Source organism: Pagrus pagrus, assembly GCF_965226575.1.
Source record: "Pagrus pagrus genome assembly, chromosome: 13".
In the NCBI taxonomy this organism is placed as follows: domain Eukaryota; kingdom Metazoa; phylum Chordata; class Actinopteri; order Spariformes; family Sparidae; genus Pagrus; species Pagrus pagrus.
The window spans coordinates 31,124,220-31,149,137 of record NC_140197.1 but is presented as its reverse complement, the minus strand read 5'-3'; the positions used below and the strand labels follow the sequence as shown (position 1 = coordinate 31,149,137).

At 46.8% G+C, this 24,918-nt stretch overlaps 3 protein-coding genes and 1 long non-coding RNA gene across 5 annotated transcripts in view; 2 read left to right on the top strand and 2 right to left on the bottom strand.

The window, feature by feature from the left end:
• Positions 1–635: 635 nt before the first annotated feature.
• LOC311268740 (keratin, type I cytoskeletal 13-like) lies at positions 636–4,613 on the top strand. Its single transcript, XM_084372541.1, has 8 exons — positions 636–1,108; positions 1,187–1,269; positions 2,388–2,544; positions 3,345–3,506; positions 3,616–3,741; positions 3,820–3,894; positions 3,989–4,137; positions 4,338–4,613. The coding sequence occupies exons 1-8, from the start codon at positions 674–676 to the stop codon at positions 4,489–4,491; spliced, it is 1,341 nt and encodes a 446-aa protein (XP_084228667.1). The 5' UTR covers positions 636–673; the 3' UTR covers positions 4,492–4,613.
• Positions 4,614–13,728: 9,115 nt separating this feature from the next.
• On the bottom strand, positions 13,729–15,111 carry LOC311268110. The gene is made up of 3 exons (XR_014623933.1): positions 14,976–15,111; positions 14,443–14,608; positions 13,729–14,235 (listed from the first exon to the last, which is right to left on the bottom strand). It is a non-coding gene; the product is annotated as an uncharacterized lncRNA (long non-coding RNA).
• A 2,015-nt stretch (positions 15,112–17,126) lies between these two features.
• On the top strand, positions 17,127–23,158 carry LOC311268108 (keratin, type I cytoskeletal 13-like). Its single transcript, XM_084371494.1, has 8 exons — positions 17,127–18,408; positions 19,928–20,010; positions 20,453–20,609; positions 20,748–20,909; positions 20,999–21,124; positions 21,691–21,765; positions 21,850–21,989; positions 22,774–23,158. The coding sequence occupies exons 1-8, from the start codon at positions 17,899–17,901 to the stop codon at positions 22,886–22,888; spliced, it is 1,368 nt and encodes a 455-aa protein (XP_084227620.1). The 5' UTR covers positions 17,127–17,898; the 3' UTR covers positions 22,889–23,158.
• Positions 23,159–24,453: 1,295 nt separating this feature from the next.
• The window catches only part of thoc6 (THO complex 6), a 34,274-nt gene continuing 33,809 nt past the window's right edge, over positions 24,454–24,918 (bottom strand). For both annotated transcript variants that reach the window (XM_084371496.1, XM_084371495.1), the window contains one exon: positions 24,454–24,704. In XM_084371496.1, coding sequence (XP_084227622.1) covers positions 24,624–24,704 — 81 coding nt within the window. In that variant the 3' untranslated portion in view covers positions 24,454–24,623. The remainder of the gene's footprint in view (positions 24,705–24,918) is intronic.

The window sequence follows — 24,918 nt, the reverse complement described above, 5'->3', positions numbered from 1 at the left end:
CACTAGTCCGTCTTTACAGGCCCACTTTAGTTACAAACACGTTCAGACCTTCTCCTCTTCGTCTCCCTGCAGGACTTCATGTTCTCATCCCAACATTGATTCTTGTTGCAAACAACATTAATATCACACAGTTTATTTGTGTGACAGAAACTCTGAACTAGACTTTGTTTCACTACATTGCAGACGATGTCATTTTACAGGCTGTTATTAAGCTGAAGTGGTGCTCGGTGTCAGTTTGTCTTCCTCTCACTGTATAATTACCTCCCACACTCATTCCTCAGAAGCCCTCACCACTTACTGTAACCTTCTCTACATGAGCGTTTGATCGACTGAACTTTCGGCAGCTTCGTTTCAACACGTCTCACTAATTACAATCCAAAGGTCGTACGAGCCTGCAGGATGTGGAGACCTCACGCCTTGGCACTGATAAACAAACACCAGCATTGTCAGGCAGGTGAGCAGGTTTTAAGGTTACATTTTTCCCTGACCATCCCCGACACACCCAGGACCGGCCTCCACTACACATACCTGGCTCCCTGCCTCACCTGCTGCCGTGGTATTTGCTGAGTGATTGACAGCTCTGCAGGAGGTTAAATAGGAGGAGATACCGAGTCTCGTCACTCTCCTCTCCTCTCTGTGTCGTCTCCAGCCACAGCAGAAGACAGCATCCATCATGACCAGCTTCGTGTCTCAGACTTCCTCCAGGTCAGTGAGGACCTCCATGGGGGGCTCCGGTGGCTCCCTGATCGGCGCCGGTGGGGCTTCCCGGATGTCCAGGAAGTCCGGCAGTGTGTACGGAGGAGCAGGTGGTTTTGGAAGCCGCATCTCCTCTGCCTCCATGGGTGGTGGTGGTGGCTACGGTGGAGGATACTCAGCCTCCATGAGCTACAGCGTCTCCGGCATGCAAGACAGCGTCATCGGCAACGAGAAGTTCACCATGCAGAACCTGAACGACCGTCTGGCCACCTACCTGGCCAAGGTCCGCTCCCTGGAGAAGGCCAACGCCGAGCTGGAGCTGAAGATCAGGCAGTTTGTGGAGAGCAAGGTCGGCCCCGCCACCAGGGACTACAGCGCCTTCTTCGTCACCATCGCTGACATCACCGGCAAGGTAGACCTCATCTTCATCCTCACAGCTGACTCCATCCTCTGGTTCTGGTTCTGATGATGTTCTGTTTGTTCTCTCCAGATTCAGGCCGCCATCAGGCTGAACGGATCCGTCCATCTGAGCATCGACAACGCCCGCCTGGCCGCAGACGACTTCAGGACCAAGTGAGTCCAAATGACTTACTGCTGTAGTATCTGTAGTATCTGTAGTATCTGGAGTAACTGGAGTATCTGGAGTAACTGTAGTATCTGTAGTATCTGTAGTAACTGTAGTATCTGTAGTATCTGGAGTAACTGTAGTATCTGTAGTATCTGTAGTATCTGGAGTAACTGTAGTATCTGTAGTATCTGGAGTAACTGTAGTATCTGTAGTACCTGTAGTACCTGTAGTAACTGTAGTATCTGTAGTATCTGGAGTAACTGTAGTATCTGTAGTATCTGTAGTATCTGGAGTAACTGTAGTATCTGTAGTATCTGGAGTAACTGTAGTATCTGTAGTACCTGTAGTACCTGTAGTAACTGTAGTATCTGTAGTATCTGGAGTAACTGTAGTATCTGTAGTACCTGTAGTACCTGTAGTAACTGTAGTATCTGTAGTATCTGTAGTAACTGTAGTATCTGTAGTATCTGGAGTAACTGTAGTATCTGTAGTATCTGTAGTAACTGTAGTATCTGTAGTATCTGTAGTACCTGTAGTATCTGTAGTACCTGTAGTATCTGTAGTATCTGTAGTAACTGTAGTATCTGTAGTATCTGGAGTAACTGTAGTATCTGTAGTATCTGGAGTAACTGTAGTATCTGTAGTATCTGTAGTAACTGTAGTATCTGTAGTATCTGTAGTACCTGTAGTATCTGTAGTACCTGTAGTATCTGTAGTATCTGTAGTATCTGTAGTACCTGTAGACCTGATCAGACTGTGATCAGGAGGTTTGAATGAAAGAGTTGTTCACACTGGAGCAGAGAGTGTGTGTGTGTGTGTGTGTGTGTGTGTGTGTGTGTGTGTGTGTGTGGTAGTTGTACTACAATAATCAGGTAGTAGTGTCAGTAGGTAAATACTCAGTATACGTGCAGGTGGTGACAGTGTGAGTTAGTTTTTATATTTATATTAATAATAGACTCAGAACAGAGTCTGTGATGGTCACACACCGCTGTCACTCACCCTCCTCCTCCTCCTCCTCCTCTTCCTCCTCCTCCTCCTCCTCCTCCTCCTCCTCCTCCTCCTCTTCCTCCTCCTCCTCCTCCTCCTCCTCCTCCTCCTCCTCTTCCTCCTCCTCCTCTTCCAGGTACGAGAACGAGCTGGCCATGCGTCAGTCGGTGGAGGCCGACATCGCCGGGCTGAAGAGGGTCCTGGATGAGCTGAACATGGCGAAGGGAGACCTGACGATGCAGATCGAGGGTCTGAAGGAGGAGCTGATCTACCTGAAGAGGAACCACGAGGAGGTGAGACAGACTCACTACTGACCTCTAGAGGCTGAGCTGCTCATCACACACACACACACACACCTGCTCTCTTTACTTGTTTAGTGTAAACAGCTTCATCTCTTTATTATCAATATAAATGTTCAAATTAAAATGTTTTTCGACCGAAAAGCAGCAAATCAATTAATTTCAGATTAATTGCTGATAATCACCTCACTGATTATCTCTTCATGTAGATTTCATTACGCGAGGTGTATTGATTCAATGATCAATGATCCAATAACATCAAGTTTAGACAAAATACTAGAAAATATTCACGTTTAAGAAGCTGAAATCAGAATTTTGATGTTTTTTCTTTAGAATCGATGAACTGAACAAACTGATCAATTATCAATTATCAAAATAGTAGTTGATCGATTTCATAGTTGTCAAGTTACAGACGAGGAACGATTTGAGTTCTGACTTTTTTTCACAATTCTGAGAAAATCATCTTCTGTATTAATCAATTAGTTGTCAACTATGATATTAATCAGCAAATATGTTGAGAATCGATTAATCAGTTTGATCAATGAATCTCTGCAGCTCTGATACTGACAGACAGCAGACGGAGGTCAGGATGTTATTTATCGTAGCAGCACTAACGTGGCCTCGCAGACAGGAAGTAATCCTGATTAGAAGTAATCTAATAAGAGGAGAAACGTCAGCTCGGCCTCAGCGTGGAAAACAAACCTCGAGTTTAATCTGTGGAACCTGAGAACGACCAGCTGTTTCTGAGGGGCCTGTTAGTGTGAACACTCACTCTGGTCTCGTGTTTCCTGCAGGAGCTGCTGGCGATGCGCGCTCAGATGAGCGGCCAGGTGCACGTGGAGGTGGACGCCGCTCCAGGAGAGGACCTCTCCAGGGTCATGGCGGAGATCAGAGAGTACTACGAGGGCATCGCCGCCAAGAACCAGAAAGAGCTGCAGGCCTGGTTCACGTCCAAGGTAACGCCGTGACATCACTTCCTGTGGACGCAGAGATTACCTGTAAGTTACGTGCATGTGTTGACTGGACCTCTGTGTGTGTGTGTGTGTGTGTGTGTGTGTTGTGCAGACGGAGACTCTGAACAAAGAGGTGGTCACTCAGACTCAGACGCTGCAGACGTCCAGGTCAGAGGTCACGGAGGTCAAACGGACGCTGCAGTCTCTGGAGATCGAGCTGCAGTCGCTGCTCGGCCTGGTGAGCGTCAGACAGGAAGTGACACGACTCACATCGGTGTAAAATACTTGATGTTTACGTTCCTGCTTCTCTGTGCAGAAAGCGTCTCTGGAGGGAAGTCTGGCCGAGACACAGAGCCGCTACGCCATGCAGCTGTCCGGATACCAGATGCAGGTGAGACAGAAAGCACGACGTGAATCGTGGCGCCGAGCTGATTCGCGTTTCTCCTCAGACACTCGATGAAGAGTTTGTTCTTCTCGTCCTTCAGGTGACGTCGCTGGAGGAGCAGCTGGTGCAGCTGAGGGCCGACCTGGAGAGACAGGGACAGGAGTACCAGATGCTGCTGGACATCAAGACCAGACTGGAGATGGAGATCGCTGAGTACAGGAGGCTGCTGGACGGAGAGTCGAGCACCAGGTGAGACAGGATCACACCTGAGGGGGGCGGGGCTACAAAGGAAACAAAAGAAGTGTGCAAATAATAACTGTAGTAATCAGATACTCAGTAATCAGGTAGGTAATGAGTAATCAGTTAGTATGAAAGTCAAAATGTAAATAAATAAAGCAGGAAGTCCTCGACTGTCCTTCTGACTCGTCTGTTCTCTGATTGGTCGACAGCGTCAGCTCCCTCAGCTCCTCCTCCTCTTCCACGTCCACTACGACCAAGCGTGTTGTGACAGTCGTGGAGGAGGTGGTTGATGGGAAGGTGGTGTCCTCCTCCAGCTCCTCCTCCTCCTCCGCCGCAGCCATCTCTGGTCGCTCCTACCGCTGAGCTGCTGCAGAGGGCGCCAGCCACTCATCACCAGCATCTTCATCACCTTCATCATCATCACCGCTCAGTGACGCTGATCTGAATCTGATGTTCAACAAGAAATAAAATGAGAGTCCAAAGAGCCTCTGAGTGTTTGTGTCCTGATGTACAGTCACTTGAAATACATGAAGTATAAGTACAACAGAATACTACAGCTGTGTACAAATACACAGGATCAAAGAGCAGATGAAGACACATACAAAGACACAGACAGAGGAGATGTATGAAGCTGAGAGGGGTCATGTGACGTCACTTCTACCTGAAGATGAATTAAATATTAAATCATTTTATGTTTTAATTCATCTCATCTGAAGAAAACGGTAAACAAACAAACAAACAAACAAACAAATAAACAGATAAAGAAATATGATCCAAAGAGTACAAAAACATTAAAGTCAATGTAGGCTTTAAGATTCAGTGTCCAGTCCAGAGTCAGAGTCCGGTCCAGAGTCAGTCCAGTCCAGAGTCAGAATCAGACCACGGTCCAGTCCAGTCCAGAGTCAGAGTCCGGTCCAGAGTCAGAGTCTGGTCCAGAGTCAGTCCAGTCCAGAGTCAGAATCAGACCACGGTCCAGTCCAGTCCAGAGTCAGAGTCTGGTCCAGAGTCAGTCCAGTCCAGAGTCAGAATCAGACCATGGTCCAGTCCAGTCCAGAGTCAGAGTCCGGTCCAGTCCAGAGTCAGAGTCTGGTCCAGAGTCAGAGTCCGGTCCAGAGACAGTCCAGTCCAGAGTCAGAATCAGACCACGGTCCAGTCCAGTCCACAGTCAGAGTCTGGTCCAGTCCAGAGTCAGAGTCAGGTCCAGAGTCAGTCCAGTCCAGAGTCAGAATCAGACCACGGTCCAGTCCAGTCCAGAGTCAGAGTCTGGTCCAGAGTCAGTCCAGTCCAGAGTCAGAATCAGACCGTGGTCCAGTCCAGTCCAGAGTCAGAGTCCGGTCCAGTCCAGAGTCAGAGTCTGGTCCAGAGTCAGAGTCCGGTCCAGAGACAGTCCAGTCCAGAGTCAGAATCAGACCACGGTCCAGTCCAGTCCACAGTCAGAGTCTGGTCCAGTCCAGAGTCAGAGTCAGGTCCAGAGTCAGTCCAGTCCAGAGTCAGAATCAGACCACGGTCCAGTCCAGTCCAGAGTCAGAGTCTGGTCCAGAGTCAGTCCAGTCCAGAGTCAGAATCAGACCGTGGTCCAGTCCAGTCCAGAGTCAGAGTCCGGTCCAGTCCAGAGTCAGAGTCCGGTCCAGAGTCAGTCCAGTCCAGAGTCAGAATCAGACCACGGTCCAGTCCAGTCCACAGTCAGAGTCTGGTCCAGTCCAGAGTCAGAGTCAGGTCCAGAGTCAGTCCAGTCCAGAGTCAGAATCAGACCACGGTCCAGTCCAGTCCAGAGTCAGAGTCTGGTCCAGTCCAGAGTCAGAGTCCGGTCCAGAGACAGTCCAGTCCAGAGTCAGAATCAGACCGTGGTCCAGTCCAGTCCACAGTCAGAGTCTGGTCCAGTCCAGAGTCAGAGTCCGGTCCAGAGTCAGAGTCTGGTCCAGAGTCAGAGTCCGGTCCAGAGTCAGAGTCTGGTCCAGAGACAGTCCAGTCCAGAGTCAGAATCAGACCGTGGTCCAGTCCAGTCCACAGTCAGAGTCTGGTCCAGTCCAGAGTCAGAGTCCGGTCCAGAGTCAGTCCAGTCCAGAGTCAGAATCAGACCACGGTCCAGTCCAGTCCAGAGTCAGAGTCTGGTCCAGAGTCAGAGTCTGGTCCAGAGACAGTCCAGTCCAGAGTCAGAATCAGACCGTGGTCCAGTCCAGTCCAGAGTCAGAGTCCGGTCCAGAGTCAGAGTCTGGTCCAGTCCAGAGTCAGAGTCTGGTCCAGAGTCAGAGTCCGGTCCAGAGTCAGTCCAGTCCAGAGTCAGAATCAGACCGTGGGCCAGTCCAGTCCAGAGTCAGAGTCCGGTCCAGAGTCAGTCCAGTCCAGAGTCAGAGTCCGGTCCAGAGTCAGAGTCTGGTCCAGAGACAGTCCAGTCCAGAGTCAGAATCAGACCGTGGTCCAGTCCAGTCCAGAGTCAGAGTCCGGTCCAGAGTCAGAGTCTGGTCCAGAGTCAGAGTCTGGTCCAGTCCAGAGTCAGAGTCTGGTCCAGTCCAGAGTCAGAGACCGGTCCAGAGCCAGAGTCCAGTCAAGAGTCCGGTCCAGAGTCAGAGTCCGGTCCAGAGTCTGGTCCAGAGTCAGAATCCGGTCCAGAGTCCAGTCCAGAGTGGTCACCATGTCTTCGTATCACCTGGATGAGGCTGTGACGTGTTGACAGCTGGAGGAGCGATTCAGAATCTTTATTACATCAAAACATTATTATTTATTCATTAGAGCTGAACGATTAATCAGCAACTATTCTGATGATCAGTTAATCAGCTGGTTCTGTCTCCACGCTGCTGAACAACATCTGTCAACACTGACCACAGTTTGGGCCAAACGACTAAACTGATTAACGATTAATTGTTATTAACCAGAAAATACAAAATGGAGCACCACCAGGTCAGCACCAGCACCAGCAGCAGCAGCACCAACAGCACCACCAGGTCAGCAGCAGCACCAGCACCAACAGCACCACCAGGTCAGCAGCAGCAGCAGCAGCAGCAGCTGATTCAAATCAATTCAAAGAAAAGTAGAAAATCTTTTTGTTCAGCTGCAGGAAAAAAACTTTAATGATGATCAGAGCTAATTAATTTAATTATCCACTAGCTGATAAACGTACTAATAGTTAGCCTCAATAAAACCTCACATCTGTACTGAAGTCAATACAAACAGAAGAAAAGATGAGTTAAATATCAAACTGTTCACTTACAGAAAATAATCCAGCACGTTTCAGACTGAAGTCCAGAAGTGTTGAATCTTAAATGTGTGTGAATTTAAATGGAGTTCTGAATGGAGCTCCTTTAAACCCAGATGAGTGACAATGCTGCCCCCTGCTGGGCCTCAAACAATCATCACATTGTTTTTTTTAACCTCTGCTGAAGTTTTAATTTGTAGAAACCCTGTCGGTGCTGTGCAGGCTGCGTCAGGCCCGGCTGCGTCAGGCCCGGATCAGGACAGATTTAGTTTCCTTCAGTCAGCACAGCTCAGATATTCTCTGTCGACCCCTCTGGCCGTCATTAGAGAGTTGAAGTGTCTCTTGTCGTCTCTTTAATCCATGTTGGCGTCAGGATTATAAGCACGATGTGATTCTGTTGGTTTTCTCACGAGAACAAATAATGAGGAAACTTGCAGAAGTTGTTTATGATTCATGATTTTAAATGTTTCTCCACTTTTCTTTAGTGACGTCTTTAAAAAGTCTTTTTAATGTTCAGATGTGTGACAAAGTCTCTGCTCGTCATCAAACACCTGAACTGTCTTTAGTTTTACGAGACAGATTCAGTTAACTGTCGTGTTTTATTGTGTTCACATTGAGTTTATGATGTTTGTCTCTGTGCAGGTGAATGAATGAATGAATGCAGCCAGACAGAACCAACAGAAACTAACCAGGCTGTAAACATTTAACGTGAAGAAGTTTCTGTGAGTCAGTCAGAAACCAAAGCTCAGCTCACAAACAGCCCGTTGAAGAAGTGAGGACGTCTTCAAACCTTCACGTTCACAGAACTGTCCCACAAACATTCTGTCTTTTAAAGAACGTCTTGATGTTACAAAATGTCCTTTAACAAAAGTTCACCACCAGCAGCAGCACCACCAGGTCAGCAGCAGCACCAGCACCAGCAGCACCACCAGCACCAGGTCAGCAGCAGCACCACCAGCACCAGCAGCAGCAGCAGCAGCACCAGCAGCACCAGCAGCACCAGGTCAGCAGCAGCACCAGCAGCAGCACCAGCAGCACCAGCAGCACCAGCAGCAGCACCAGGTCAGCAGCAGCACCAGGTCAGCAGCAGCACCAGCACCACCACCACCAGCAGCAGCACCACTACCAGCACCAGCAGCACCAGCACCAGCAGCAGCAGCACCAGCAGCAGCACCAGCACCAACAGCACCACCAGGTCAGCACCAGCACCAGCAGCACCACCAGCAGCACCAGCACCAACAGCACCACCAGGTCAGCAGCAGCAGCAGCAGCAGCAGCACCACCACCACCAGCAGCAGCACCAGCAGCAGCACCAACAGCACCACCAGGTCAGCACCAGCACCAGCAGCACCAGCACCAACAGCACCACCAGGTCAGCAGCAGCACCAGCAGCAGCACCAGCACCAACAGCACCACCAGGTCAGCAGCAGCAGCAGCAGCAGCAGCAGCAGCACCAGCACCAACAGCACCACCAGGTCAGCAGCAGCAGCAGCAGCAGCAGCAGCAGCAGCAGCAGCACCACCACCAGCAGCAGCACCACCACCACCACCACCAGCACCAGCAGCACCAGCAGCATTACCAGCACCAACAGCACCACCAGGTTAGCAGCAGCAGCAGCAGCAGCACCACCACCAGCAGCAGCACCACCACCACCACCACCACCAGCACCAGCAGCAGCACCAGCAGCATTACCAGCACCAACAGCACCACCAGGTCAGCAGCAGCAGCAGCAGCAGCAGCAGCAGCACCAGGTCAGCAGCACCACCACCACCACCACCAGCACCACCACCACCACCACCAGCAGCAGCAGCAGCAGCAGCAGCACCAACAGCACCACCAGGTCAGCACCAGCACCAGCAGCACCACCAGCAGCACCAGCACCAACAGCACCACCACCACCAGCAGCAGCACCAGCACCAACAGCACCACCAGGTCAGCACCAGCACCAGCAGCACCACCAGCAGCACCAGCACCAACAGCACCACCAGGTCAGCAGCAGCAGCAGCAGCAGCAGCAGCAGCACCACCACCACCACCACCAGCAGCAGCAGCAGCAGCAGCAGCAGCAGCAGCGATGAGGTGAAGAGCAGTGTGTTGACACGTGCAGCCTGAGGCTGATCGGAGGCTTCAGGCTGTTCGTGTCTCTACACTGCTCTTTATTTAAGTCTCAGCTTCTCCTCCGGCTGAATTCATTTAAAAAACATAAAAACTGGTTTTATAAATGTTTAATGAGCGAGTGACACATTCATCACAATCTACACACATCAGAAATATTCTCAGGTACAGCTGAGGAGTTTTTATTCTACATGTCGCTCAGCGCTCGTCAGGTCACAATCATCAGGTGTGATACTGAGCAGTGATTGGTTGTTTGGTCCTCCAGCGGTTTAATGACCTCCAGCAGCAGCAGTGAAAGCTGAAAGTGACATTTACAGTTTGATGAATCCTCGGCCTCTCCCCGGCCTCAGGCTGCTGTCACATTATATAACCGCTGTTGACCCTCGAAACACTCATAAATCTGCTCGTTGTTATAAAGTGACGGCGCCGCTGAGGGCGAATTCTCTCCTGGAGGTAGTGAAGCAAACTGAATCAACATAATGTAACTCAGTGTCACAGACTGTACAAACGCAGGCACACAGACTGTCAGACATGAAGGCAGGTCTGAAATGTCCCTTCTCACAAATGAAAAGAAAATATGGACTTTTTGGAGTTACACACAAACCAAACTCCATTCTAAAAGCAGCTGTTTCAGGTCAGCCTTGTTTTTTCACAGTAAAAACTGTAGTTACAACTTTACAAAGACTTTTTTCGGATTCACTTCCATCTACAGACACAATCGGCTCACCTGTCATTCACTCAGTGACATCATTAACTTACCTGTGATGAGGTGTTTGACACAGGCGGACATGTATCGACAGGCCACTTTACCATTTTCATCCTCGCTGCATCCTCTAATACTCCACCAATGTCCTCACTAATCACAGATATTCTCCCCTTTTCCAAACGTGTCCCTGAAATGTCGTCGTGTCCAAAAAGTGTCCACACTGTCTCAAAATATCCCATAAATGTCCTGAATAACCAGAAACATTCTCCCTTTCCAAAAATGTCCCAAAAATGTCCCAGAGTTGCAGAAATGTCCCCCACTTTCCAAAAACATCCTTACTTTCCAAAAATGTCCCTAAAATGTCCCCACTTTGCTGAAATGTCCTCACTTAAAAAAATGTTCCCTTGTTTAAAAAATGTCCCTTCATCCCACAAATCGTCCTCACTAATCAGAAATACTCTGAATTTCCAAACGTGTCCCTGAAATGTGCTTGTGTCCTTAAAACTGTCCCCACTTTCCTGTCCTGTCAGAGTCCCCTGTCACCAGGGACACAGACGGATCTGTTCAGATCAGCCTCACAGTTCTGGGCTTCACCTGTAAATCTGCGTCTCTGACTTCAGGCCTGTTTTTTATTTTCCATCTGAGCGATGGTTCAGATCCCTGATCAGCTGAGAACATGAAGTCAGAGCTCATTGTTGGAGTTGAGTGGCAGATGGTTTAAAGAGCTTAAGCTTCATTCAGAGTCGAGGCGTGGCTGCAGCGAGGAGGTCAGAAAGTCAGCAGAGGAAAGAAACAAGTAATCCAACCACAGTCTGCTGCATCGCAGAGCCCCTGAGCAAGGCAGCGCTGAACCCAGAGTTTGAAGCTGCACGTTCTGAGAAGTGTCTGTTTTCACTGTCGCAGTTTTATTGCTATTCAAGTTAACAGGCGCTAAACAGGAAGTCAGCCGGTCGGTCGGTGGAAGTGTCACTGTGCAGACAGACGCTCGCTCTGAGTTATAAAACTAAACTGAAGATAATAAATAATAAAATGAGCAGAGTCATCATGTCTCAAGTCAAGTCACGAGTCTTCAGCTTCCAGGTCGAAGTCGAGTCTCTAATTTCTGTCAAGTTAAGCTGCAAGTCATCAAATCTGAGACTTGAGTGGACACATCTGTGCCAGCAGCCCTGAGATCAGACTGATGTGACCAGATGTTATTCGCTCTGCAGTGGTCGCAGCAGACGAGCTGAACGGAGACATCGGATGTTTCTTACATTTAAAACAAGAAATCTTAGTTTGAGTCACACCTGTTGTCTTCCAGCTCTCTGTTAGAAACAAACCTGAGTGTGTCAGTCATCACCTCTGCTAAGCTACTAGTTAAGGGCTTCGCCACACCCTGATTGGCTGTGAGGGAAACGCCTCTAGCTGCTCTCGATCATCAATCAAGAGGCTGAACACCTGAACAACAGGCGACCTGAATGTGCTGCGAGACATTCTGACAGTCAGCTAAAATAAAGAAGAGAGCAAGTTAACACGAAGACACTGTAACACACATCAGTCCGTCCACCACCTTTATCAAAGTCTGCTTTAAAGGAGCAGTTCACCCAGAAAGTCAGACTCTGATGACTGATGGAAGTCGGGTGAAGACTCGTCCACAAAAGCTTCAGATCTGCTTAAAAGATCCTCAACAAAGACGCTCCTCACATGTGCAGAACCTGCCTTAGAAACATCACGTTTTTAAGTTTCTCCAGTATCACAGTGATCCAGTGATAGTTGAACATCCACAGGTTCACTGCTAACAGGAAGTGCTAACAGCTAATTCAGCAAAGTGTTAATGGAGTTTTGGAGCATTTTCACTGTGAAGCTCCAGAAATGTTCAACTTCACCTGACTTTCATCAGCATGGAGGGAGGAGATGATGACGAGGTTAATCTCTGATCTAAAATGCAGAATCTTGAAAAAAGCTGCATTTCATGGACTTCTCTGTGCTGATGTTTGTGGGTCCAGTTGTGCTTATTTAGTGAAACTCTCAGCTGTTGACCCTGTGGAGTCTGTGCAGTCTGTGGAGTCTGTGGAGTCTGTGCAGTCTGTGCAGTCTGTGGAGTCTGTTGACCCTGTGGAGTCTGTGGAGTCTGTTGACCCTGTGCAGTCTGTGGAGTCTGTGCAGTCTGTGGAGTCTGTTGACCCTGTGCAGTCTGTGGAGTCTGTGCAGTCTGTGGAGTCTGTTGACCCTGTGGAGTCTGTGCAGTCTGTGCAGTCTGAACGCTCTGACTGTTGTTTGAACTTATTTTGGGTTTGAAACTGGATAAAAATGAATTCTTTGCGTTCATAAAACCAGAAATCAAACCTGCTCATCTCTGTTCTACAGATCTGTGCAGCTTCAGTCTGAGCTGAACGCCTCGGTGTCATTAAAACAACGCGATGAGATTATTAGTGGAAGCGAAACACAGTCAGCAGTTTGTTCATCAGCGTATAGCTGCAGGTACAGACGCTCACATACGAGCGTCGAGCAGCTGCGTGCAGAGACACGAGTCTACAAATCACTGCCATGGTTCAGTGCTGCAGGCCTGAAGCTGCTGCGTGACAGCAGATCACTGCCCATCAATCAGATCCACATGTTTTCATTCCTCACATCAGAACTGAATCTGCTGCCGGCGACAGATTAACTCTCAGCGCCAGATTCACATAGCGGCCATTCATTAAACCTCCACACACACTAACAGCACACACACCTGCTGTGAGTCACACCGCCGCTGGTTCACTGCACAGCAAAGACCTGAGTGTTGGATCAGCGTGCGCTTCATTTACCTCCACATCTTTTATTGATACTTGTTACGTTTGTTTGTTGGAATGAAAACATCTGAATAAAAACCTGTTTTTATTTGAGTCGGTATCAAAGTCAGCCGAGAGCTCAGAGTCAGAACTTTATTGATCCCACTGAGCTGCACATTTCATCTGCAGCGCACCGCGACCACAACCACACCGGCAACATCCAAGAAGTCACATGTCACAGACACAGAGGTGAACGACAGCTGGACACAAAGCTGTGGTAAAATAATAAAGACATCTGATCCACCTGTGATCACTGAAGATGTCTCCTGTCAGAGTCTCTTCTTCTGACTCCAGTCATCTCGGAGCAGACAGTAACAGCTGTACAGGCTGTTCTGGTCCGTCATGGTCGGTCCAATAAACCAACAGATAACAGAGACGATGTTAAAAGACTTAAATCATCTCAGAGCTCAGCCGCCTCATCAGGTGGATCCAGTGATAATAACTGAAGCTGTTCCAGCGTCTCTATGAGACTCCAGTCTGGAGTCATCTTCATGATGACCTCACAGTTCATGATGAGATGTTCATGTTTCTGTACTTTGCAGGATAACGTGTCTGATCGTTACTAACAATCATTTACAGCAACTTGGGAACGTTTTTCTCCACAGCAGACGGCACAAACTTCAACAGCAACATATGACGGGTCAGAACATCAGCTACAGTCAACAACAAGGAGAGGAAGTCACCAGACTCCCTTAACAAATGTGGTGATTTAAGAGTTGTTGAGTTAAAACAAACTCTCTAACGTAGTGAAACTCAGTCTCTGACAGACTCTGAATCATCGTCTCCTTCTTGTAAATTCAGCATTAAATGAAAACAGTCAGTTGTGTGTTTCCTTGTACAAAGTGTCAGTTTGTGGCAGCATGGCTGTACCAGCCTGTCTGCTTCTGTGTCTAAAGTGCTAAAGTCTTACCTGCCAACATTTAGCAGCTGTTTGAACACACTGTTTACACTGATTTCACCATTTACACTCAATTTATGAAAGAAGAAACATTTTATTGATCTAAACATGTCACATTTTACAAACACACTAAACAGTAACCAGTATAGGCGACTTCTTTGTCCCCAGACTCCCTTAACAAATGTGTCAGTTTAGTGAGTTGTTGAGTTGGAGACACTTTATAAACTGTGTGAAACTCTGTCTCTGACTGATTCTGACTTATTTGTTCCTTCTTGTAAATTCAGCATTAGCGTTAGCGTGGCTGTCGGAGGGCGTGGCCTGTTTCTTTGTTATTTTCATCCTGGTGTGAAGAGCCGGGAAGCGTCCCGTGGCCTGAACATTTGTTCCTGAAACGATGAAAGAAAGACGAGTCTTATTTTTAACATCATCGTTCTTTCGTTGGGCTGAGTGCAGGATGAGACGACCCTGCTGACTGTTTCTACAGATTTGGGCTGTTTTTCTTCCAGACTGGAGGAAAGAAAACAGCCAAAACACACATTCAGACATGTATTCACATTACTGCAGGTCTAATTAAAGACTTGATGCATATTTACACTCTGATGAACGAGCTGTGTTCATGTTCAGAGTCGTGTGGCGTCCGACCTCTTCACCTCTCCGTCCTCTGACAGCAGCTCTCTTTAACACGTCGTCAGTCATGATGTATGTTCGAGGCGGTCGAGCAGCTTTTGTGTTTCTTTGTTTTGGCTGCGAACCAAAAAACTGTGAACAAAGATGATTGTGTTCAGAAGATGTGGAGGAGAACGACTCAACACTTCATCAACACTTTGAATAAAGAAACATTCTGACTCATTTTTACGTCGTTCACTTTCTACTTTTACATCTCAGAGGAAAATATTTTAGTGTTACACTATAAATCTACACACTTTATACAATGTGTGTTAAGCTACAACATTAAAATGTGTTTGTGATAAAACAAACAGAATCATTCAGTTTTCTTTAAGACTTGAGTCGAGCTGATGTTACGACCCGAGTCCAACAGATCTGAGCTGCTGTGAAACAAACCACAATTCAGTCATTTACAAATAAACTGTGTTTTCCTTCATGCAGTCACGACCATGAAACTCACCTGTCAGCCTGCTGAACAGGTGTTTCTGTAGAGCTCCTCAACTTCCCCGTCAGCTGTTCGTCCTGTCACAACTCGCCACAAGAAGTTAATAACAGTTTATTTAGTTTCATTGATCCGTTACTAGCCGACTCACGCAGGCGTCTGTTCTGTGTTCGCCGGGTTCAGCCTGTCACACTGTGGTCCGGGTTCATGCGTGCAGACCGACAGTGATCGACCCAGATACGGTGCCGCTGCTCAGCCTCTCCTCCAGTTTTTGCCGAGTGGTCATTTCTGGAAAACCACAGATCAGTTTAAACTTCTTCATGTTACAACTTTAGTTTGTTCAGGTTGAATCTTCTGTTTCTCTCTCGTCACACTGGGCCTGTGAGCTGCTCAGGGTTCAGACCAGACGTGAGGAGAATATATCACATCTATATTTTACTCACGTGAGTTTGATCGCAGCAGTGTAACACAAATCAAAACCAGCTGGTGAGCTTCAGCATCTGGATGACGGCAGCTTCCAGCTCTACCTGAGGCCGACCGGTGTCCAGGTCTCAGTCCGTCCATCTGTCTCCACTGAGTGGCAGCTTCCTAACAGGTGTGTTCAGATCAGTAAATAGTAACTGTGAGCAGCAGGTAGACTGAATGAGTCTGTGTCACCGCATCGGTCTGAACCAGAACAAAGAGGTTTCTCTGTGATCGTCACGATGCTGCGTCAGGTCTGTCGGCCAGACGACACGTGAACTACTTTTATGTGTTTGTTCTCTGAATGGATTCGGACCGATCGGAGCTGTGCTGAGACATATTTCCATGACTTACCAGGTAGTCAGACTTCCTCGCTCACTTTCCTCCACGTCCTGTCTCAGCAGAGTAGACGTGTTATCGTTCAGTGTGTCCGGACATCAGCAACGTTAACGTCATGACATCAGCATGAGCATCAGTGCTGACAGGCTTCAGACACGCGGAGATGTTTGCTGGAGTTCAATACTTTAACTCGCGTCAATGACGCGTCTTTGCTTCACTCACGTCATTCGTGCTGCCTGGACTGAATCTGAGTCTATTTGCATCTTATCATGGACTTTGTATGTAACGAGTCAGAACACACCGTGAGGAAAACATCGTGGAAATACTGAAATATCTGTTTCGTGGCCGCGATCACAGCTGGAAACGTCTGCAGGTACGATGTGACCTGGTTCTGGAGAATCATCAGTACTCAACTCTTACCAAGAACCCGACGCTCCCCTGGAGAGACGGCGTCTCTGTAATTAGTATCATTTAAGTAGCAGTAACAGTATTGATTCTGAGGCCACTAGCTGCATGGCTAACTGAGCTAACTGTAGCTAGCTTTAGTCAAGAATCACTAGCAAAGAGCAGCAGTTGTTTTTGAAGCGACCTTCAGGTTCTGGTCAGAGTCCGTCCTCCTCGTCTCTGCAGGTCGAGTCAACTCGTGTGAACGGAGGACGATCAGGAGTAATCAATACTGCACATCGGACACCGACTGCTTATAACGCTGATCAGGACAGGAATGTAGTTCTGGACACGATCCTGGTGCCAGTATCGACCCGGGAAACGAGTTATGTCTTATTTTCCTGTTTCTTGTGTTACCAGCCCCCTCGTCTCACCTGGGCTTCGACCCAACAGGTGATAAACTGACTGTGTTAACAGAGACTGTAAGTGACGATGGTACAGTGAGTTCAGATGGTTCACACACACACACACACGCACACGCACACACACACACACCTGAGACCTGCTGAGCTGCAGGTTACCATGACGACACAACAATCCGACTCTCTCTCTCTCTGCTGAGGGCGTTTTCCCACACAGGACACCTGAAGGAGGACGCTGCTGTCACACAGGTGAGCGCTCGGTGCCGGGAGGCGTTTCACTCTCTGAGAGACAAACTGCAGCGCCAGCAAGAACCAGAACTACCGAGTGACATCACACCGCCCGGAGGGGAACAGGTACTCGGATACTCTGGTAACTGTGGAGGAAAGTAACTGGAGGTCAGGTTCAGTTCAGCCTTTCACTGCACTACTTCATGTGATAACTTTAGTTACGAGACACAGAAAGTATTTTTACAGATTTAACCACCAGCTTTAAATAAAGAGATTCAAATGAGACTTTAGCTTCAAGGTGACATTTTAATACCAGACTTTGGTTTGTAACAGAGTACTTCTACACTCTGGTATTACTACTTCTTCATAAGTAAATATCTGAGTACTTCTGTCACTACTGAGTAACAATACAGCAACGTCAAAATACTTCATGATATACGTTTGTGTTCAAAATCCTCAAAACACAGAAGTACTGTCAGTTTTTCTGTGAATCTGTTCTGATCCGACTCTGCAGTGAGAAACAATCAGAAATAATACATAAGAATAAAAATGATGATTAAAGCGCCTGAAAGAAAATGTGGGTGAATAAATGAATTCAGAAACATGAAGTGAACCAGCTGATCCAACAGAACCTAATCAAACAGAACCAGAGAGGTCTCCTTCAGATCGAGTGTTTTATGGGTCGATCTGGTCCTGAAGCGACTGACACGCTGCGACTGTTCAGTGATTAAAACCTGCTGCCAGCCGATCGCTGCAGTCCGGTGCTCACTGATCTGATTTGAGAAATATTTGCTGGAGCAGGAAACATGACGGGACCAGTTCTGAGTCTCCGAGGAGCTGCAGGACTTTAAAGTTACATAAGATGCTATAAAAAGTAAAGTACACGTACTCTGAGCAGTACCTGAGTACAGTATGCAGTTACTGTACTCAGGTACATTCCACATGAGGGGGGTGTGGACCGTCAGCCCCGCCCATCACCTGCAGCCGCCCCCACCTGAGCTCCTTTAAAAGCAGCACACCGACCCGTCTCTCCTCACTTCTCTCCTCCTTCTCTCTCCACCGGAGCAGACAGACCAACTAACTCCTCCTCACCTCACCCCATCAGCATGACAATGTTTATCTCACGGAGCTCAATGATGAGCGGCAGTGCCGGTGGCATCGGCGGAGGACGAGCATCATTCGGCGGTGGTGGCGGCCGCATGAGCGCTTACAGCATGTCTGGAGGAGCAGGAGGTGGTGGTGTCCGGGTCTCTCAGGCCAGCAAGAGCTTCTCTGTCAGCGGCGGCGGCGGCGGCGGCGGCGGTGCAGGTTTCGGCTACGGTGGTGGTGCAGGCTTCGGTGGTGGTGCAGGTTTCGGAGGTGGTGCAGGCTTCGGTGGTGGTGCAGGCTTCGGAGGTGGAGGAGCATCAATGGACGACAGCCTCATCGGCAACGAGAAGTTCACCATGCAGAACCTGAACGACCGTCTGGCCACATACCTGGCCAAGGTGGCGGCGCTGGAGAAGGCCAACGGCGAGCTGGAGCTGAAGATCAGGCAGTTTGTGGAGAGCAAGGTCGGCCCCACCACCAGGGACTACAGCGCCTTCTTCGTCACCATCGCAGACCTGCAGGTCAAGGTGAGGAAGAGGGGCAGCATGGGAAATGGTGTTCAGTGCAGCGTTAGCTCCAGTGCAGCCGGAGGTCGTCTTTTATTTTTCATAACTTCAATTCAAACGCTAAAAAAAGGAACATAGGGCCAAAAAAGAAAAGACATTTTTCTTAAAATTAAGAGAAAATGAACTGATGATGTAAACAATGGCAGCTCTCAACTTCCGTACTTAACAAAAAATAAGTCAAAGAACAGACGAAGAAACAACAGACATCTTTTTTTAACTAAGAAACTCCAAAATGTGACCACTAAATATTTACAGCTGAGGAAACAATAAGTACGGAAGTCCAAACAGCAGCAGGAGTCCATCAAACAAACATCCTGCAAAAACAAAACAGAGAGAATAAAGTCGTGAACTTGAAGATAAATTATAATGACTGCAATAATGGCCGTTTGTGGCTTCCATATAAAAACAGCATTAAACAGGAGCAGCTGAACATTAAAGGATGAAGTTGAAGAATCAGGGCTGCAGGTGATCAGACGGACATGTAGGAACAGGTGGACCACACCTGAGAGAGGTGATCCGGTGAGGCTGCACATCTCTTTTCAGAAAGTAACCTGAAGGCTTGTTTTTCTTTAAAAATGTAACCTGGATCAACAGATAATCAGCAAAACCTCGATCATAAATAAATCAATTATTAGCAAAAAAAGCATCCATATTTCTGTTTTGAGTTCAAATTGAAAAAAGCAGTTTGACAGAAGTTAAACAATAAAAATAAAGATAAATAAATAAATAAAAGTTTGAAAAGTGGATCTTCTGTGACTTTTTGAAAATACACTTAAGACAATTATTGGACGAATGAATCATTGCTGAGTCACGTGGGCGGAAAAATGTCTGAATAATCTGATTCATCGGGCAAAAAAAAAAAAAAAATGGTAACAACCGTGGCAGCTTTCATCTTCCATAGACGACACTAACAAAGCAGAGTGAGGCCGTCTGTGTAAAAACAGGTCTGCACCTGGTCCAGGTGCGAAGGGATCCAGGTGCGAAGGGATCCAGGTGTGAAGGGATCCAGGTGAAGCACTATAAACAGACAATATGAACAGTTTGACATTTAAAATTGATACGTTTTTTAAAATGCTAATATTATTTTTAGATCATAAAACTCTCTGTCATTGGTCGGAGTCATGTGGGTGTGGCCTGACATCTTAAATCTGATTGGCAGCAGGAGATTAATAGCAGAAGATACATTTACTGATGATGCTGCAAAAATCCAGAAACATTTTTCTAATATTTTTCTAAATGATTAATTTCTTCATACAATGTTTTATATTTTATTTTCCATAATAACAATTTTAATAACGTTCCAAAGATTGTCTCCACAGCCGCTCAGAATCTGTCACTTCTACATTATCTTCACCTCCATTTTGTCTTTTATTTCATTTGATCACACCTGTTTGCATGATGAGTTGATTTCTATTCGATCCTCTGGCATCATCATCTTCATCATCATCATCAACTGTTAACTGTTGGTCTGTGTTGGCAGATCCAGGACGCCATCCTCGCCAAAGGAACAGTCTTGCTGAGCATCGACAACGCCAAGCTGGCTCAGGACGACTTCAGAGTCAAGTCAGTAACTCTTATTTCTTTATTTTATTTCCTCAAGATCTGTAACATAAAAGTAGAATTATAAATCACACAAAAGTAAAGAGAGAAATTAAACTGAAGCCTTTAAATCAGCTGAAGAATCACCTGAACGTGATGCTCAGCTGGATGAAACGTTCCCGTCTGCAGCAGATGTGATCAGCAGCAGCTTCACTCCCGCTGCTGATGTCTGTAAAGAGATCAGTCAGCTGTGAAATAAAATGTTAACTTAATTTAGGGTGAAGTTTAAAAGTGCGAATGTTTCATCAGAGAGACGCTGTAAAATTCAAATTCATCATTTTTAACAGGACATTTTCAGAATGTTTAATCTTTGCTGCTTTCCTGAAATTGTTTCTGAACATGTTGTTTCTCAGTTTAACCGACTCTGTAGCTTCTTTTAAATGACCTTTGATAAATTCCTGTGCAGGTTTGAGAATGAGCTGTCGATGCGTCAGTCAGTGGAGGCCGACATCGCCGGGCTCAAGATGCTGATGGGAGAACTGGCCGCGGGCAAGACCGACCTGAGCATGCAGATCGACAGCCTGAGGGAGGAGCTGGTGTCCATGAAGGCCAACCACGAGGAGGTAACACACCTTCACAACACCCGAGGCCTCTGAAACACTTTGTTCAGGCGCTTTAAGCTCTGTTAAAAAATAAAACATAAAAACAGTTTATTGATTGAGTGCAGAAAATGACCGACCTCGGCCTCCCTCCTCCTGCAGGACCTGCTGAGCATGCGGGCTCAGATGACCGGTCAGGTGAACGTGGAGGTGGACGCTGCTCCACAGGCCGACCTCAACATGGTTCTGGCTGAAATCAGAGAAACATACGAGTCCGCCGCTGCCAAGAGCCAGCGAGAGCTGGAGACCTGGTACCAGACCAAGGTAGGGGGGAAACCTCTCTGTCAACGAACAGACAGACCGCTACGTTTTGTATTTTGTGGTGACGTTGTCTTCTTTCTGTCCGCTCTCAGTCGGAGGTGCTCAGTAAGGAGGTAGCGACCACAGAGATGACGCTGAAGAGCACGACCTCGGAGGTGAAGGAGGTGAAGACTCAGCTTCAGGCTCTGGAGATCGAGCTTCAGTCACAGATGAGCATGGTGAGGTCACAGTGCTAACTGATTATAATGCTAACTTTGTTAGCATGTTAGCCAACTTCTGAATATTTGTTTTTATATTATTGTTTTTATTGTTTCATAGAATCGATGTGTTGCAGATGAATATAACCTTATTTAATCAGGGACCCTCGTGGAGATCGAGATAACAATAATATTATTAATTCACATTAAATTCATATTTAATTTTTGGGCTTAGTGTTGAATATTTATTTTAAACATGTTTATAAATAAGAAGGAACGATTTCAAAGCATCAAAGACAGAAGACCAGTCAGAGAGAGGCCAGTGAACCAGGGGGATATAAAACAGCATCATCTGCGTAGAAACACATTAAAGCATTGATTAGAAACAATAACGACGTTTTAGTAACTCAAGTGAGTTTATTTATGTTTTCTATTTGGATTATTGAATCAAAAATGTATTATTTAATTTACTATTTTTAATCTGGTAGAAAGCGCTAGTTAACGACATCACGGTGGCAGAAAATCTTCCTTTCTGATTGGCCCTCACAAATGATAAAGATAAAGACGACTCGTCTGTCTCCCTGCAGAAAGCGTCTCTTGAAGCCCAACTGAGTGAAATCCAGAGTCGCTACGGCAACCAGCTGAACGGATACCAGATGCAGGTGAGCGCTTCAGACGGTCCGAAACATGTTAAAGTCTGTTAGCTACAGTTAGCATCAGCTCTGACTCACTGCGTACCTGTGCAGGTGAGCATGATGGAGGATCAGCTGGTGCAGCTGAGGGCCGACCTGGAGAGACAGGGACAGGAGTACCAGATGCTGCTGGACATCAAGACCAGACTGGAGATGGAGATCGCCGAGTACAGGAGGCTGATGGACGGAGAGGGGTGAGAAAACACAAGAGTTTAAAGTCGACGACTTCAGAGCGACCGAAGCTGGTTCAGATCAGTCAGACTGAAAAGAGACACTGTGGTTTAGAGTTACTGACGAGGATGAAGATACGGAGAACTGCAGGATTTACATACTCCACTCCATCTTCTTCATGTCTTTTAAGATTAAACATATCTTTTGTAATGTTGTCTAGTGTTGAAACAGACAACAAGTTACATATTATGGGATGTTTCTGAAGCTCCAAAACATTCACAGTGAGACATTTCAAAGTGCTTCAAAATATATAAAAATGGACCAAAACCACGTCAGTTTCCATCCAAATGTGAGCGCAAACTTTTACCAGATGTTTAAAACATGAACTACAGTTCATCGGCTGATGGAGACGAACAGCAGGTGGAGCTAATTCTCCAGTCGGTGCCATTATACCATCGAAGACGGCGACGAGGCAGCGAGTCATTGAGAGCTCCAAACAATCGAAACATGAAAAAAAAAAAATGTAAAAAGGATTTAAAAAATAAAAAACAAAAAACCTTCAAACCCAAGTTCTTTAAAACTGAGAGCGTTTTATCATCGTCAGTCCAAATGATGATAACACAAAGATAATTACAGTTTGAAGATGATTCGGGCCAAAAGTGAAAAAATCATTTGATCTTTTTTTTCAAAACTTCGACTGTTTTTTGGGGAAATCAGAATTGTGACTTCAGACAAGTTCAACACAGCGACATCAATGATCAGTGTTTCAGGTGGGCTTTCTAACTTCCTGTATCTTCTCTCCTGCAGAGCTTCACTCTCCTCCTCCTCCTCCTCCACCTTACTGTCAGCCGGCGGCTCCTCCTCCACCACCACCTCCTCCACCACCACCGTCATCACAAAGGTCATCGAGGAGACCATCTAAGACCAATCACACGTCTGTCTGACCGGAAGCGGAGTCAAATCTCAACCTTTAACTTTCCTGCATCGGAGAGCTGCGACCTGATGAAGAGTTCCTCCTCCTCGTCAGCCCGCAGAGTCTCCACTTCACTCTTTCTTTCTGCTGTAACGTAAAAATCACCATCAGTCCACAGATGGTGAATCTGTGAGGGGGAAATTCAAGCTTCCTTGATAATCTGGGCTGAGGCCGACCTTCTGTCTGATGCTTCGAGGAATAAAACTCAATAAAACTCAACTCAGTGTCTCTGTTTCTGTCCCAGCTATACCTTTGTTGAAGACATTGTGTTGGGCTCTTCTCAAAGGTTAGAAGCTGAATTGTTTCCCTGAGCGGTCAGAAATACTCTACAGCATTAATGTACAGGAGTTTGAACACTGATCACAGATAACACACTGGCTCCACATCACACAGTCTGACATGGTCCAAGTTCAAACTTAGCAACAATATCAATCAATCAAAATGTATTTATAAAGCACATTTAAACAACAACAGCTGACCAAAGTGCTGTACAATAAAACTGAAATGGCTAACACAGTAAAAACACAAAGACCAGTTCAGACAGACAGGGGACAGACAGGGGACAGACAGGGGACACTCTCACACTGAATTAAAAGCCAAAGAATAAAAGTGTGTTTTGAGGCGAGGTTTAAAAACAGGCAGTGTGGGGCCTCGAACATCGAGGCAGCTCCTTCCACAGTTTGAGGGCCACAGATGCAAAAGCACGATCTCCTCTGTGCTTCAGCTTTGACCTTCGGACAACCAAGATCAGACCTGAGTGACCTTGATGGGACATAAGGTTTTAAAAGGTCAGTAGGGTAGACTGGAGCGAGCCGTTCAGGGATTTGTAGGCAAACTAAAATCTTAAAATCAATCCTAAAACGTACACGACTGAAAACAAACACTGAACACGTGTTACTGAGGAAATGTGGTAAAAATGTTATGAGCTGCCTGAAAGAGACGGAGCATTAAACTCATTAAAGTTGTTGATTTAAACTAACTTTGTGCTATAAAACATCAAAAACAAGAGCTGAGAGGGAAAAACTGACAAAACTACAGAAACGACATCAGCTTCAACACTTAAAACATGAAGCGTCAGTCACCCGGAGGCTGGCGTGTGATTGGCTGAAGACAGAGGGGAGGGAACGAGGAGTCGTTTGCTGTTGTAGGACACACGGCGGGCGTAGATGCTAACTGCTGTTAGCTCAGACGTTGGCAGCCATCTTAGGTAACGCTGTCTTGTTTAATGGCGTTTTGGGACCGATACATATTTCGTCGACATTTATACACAGAATACTTTCCTGAAATAGGTGTAGTGGACATGTGGGAATACAAGCAGAACGGTTTTGTTGGATTTGGATTCACGGCTGAGCAGATTACATCACTGCGCACGTTTCTCCGCGTACACGGCACTACACTGCTTCATTCAGCAGCTCAAGCGTAGCGTAGCTCCGGTTTACATCCCCCAGAGTTCATAGCTTGAATCAGGTTTTTATAACAAGAGAAGAAGAAGAAGAAGATGAAGAAGACGACAGTTGTTTTATAAAATGAGACAAAAATATTTTATTATTTTCAGACTGCATGATACAAAAGCTGTGACGTGAGTTTCTAACAACAGTAAAAATACACACAAACACTCATACATGTCAGCACTGTGTGTGTGTGTGTGTGTGTGTGCGTGTGTGTGTGTGTGTGCGTGTGTGTGTCAGAAGCTGAGTGAGAAGGCTCTGTAGGACAGGTTGGTGAACACGTCGATGTGATCACTGCTGCCTCCTGCTGTCAGCACCTGGAACACACACAGATCAAACTCAGGACGGTTTCATTAAACAGTCTGACGTCAAAGCTTCTGGAGGACTACGACTCCCAGGGTGCATTTCTTCCTTATTTTCAGCTTTTTTTCCTGTTCAGTGTCTCACCCTGCGCTCAGTGAGAGTGTGGTGCGTTCAGTGTCTCACCCTGCGCTCAGTGAGTGTGGTGCGTTCAGTGTCTGACCCTGCGCT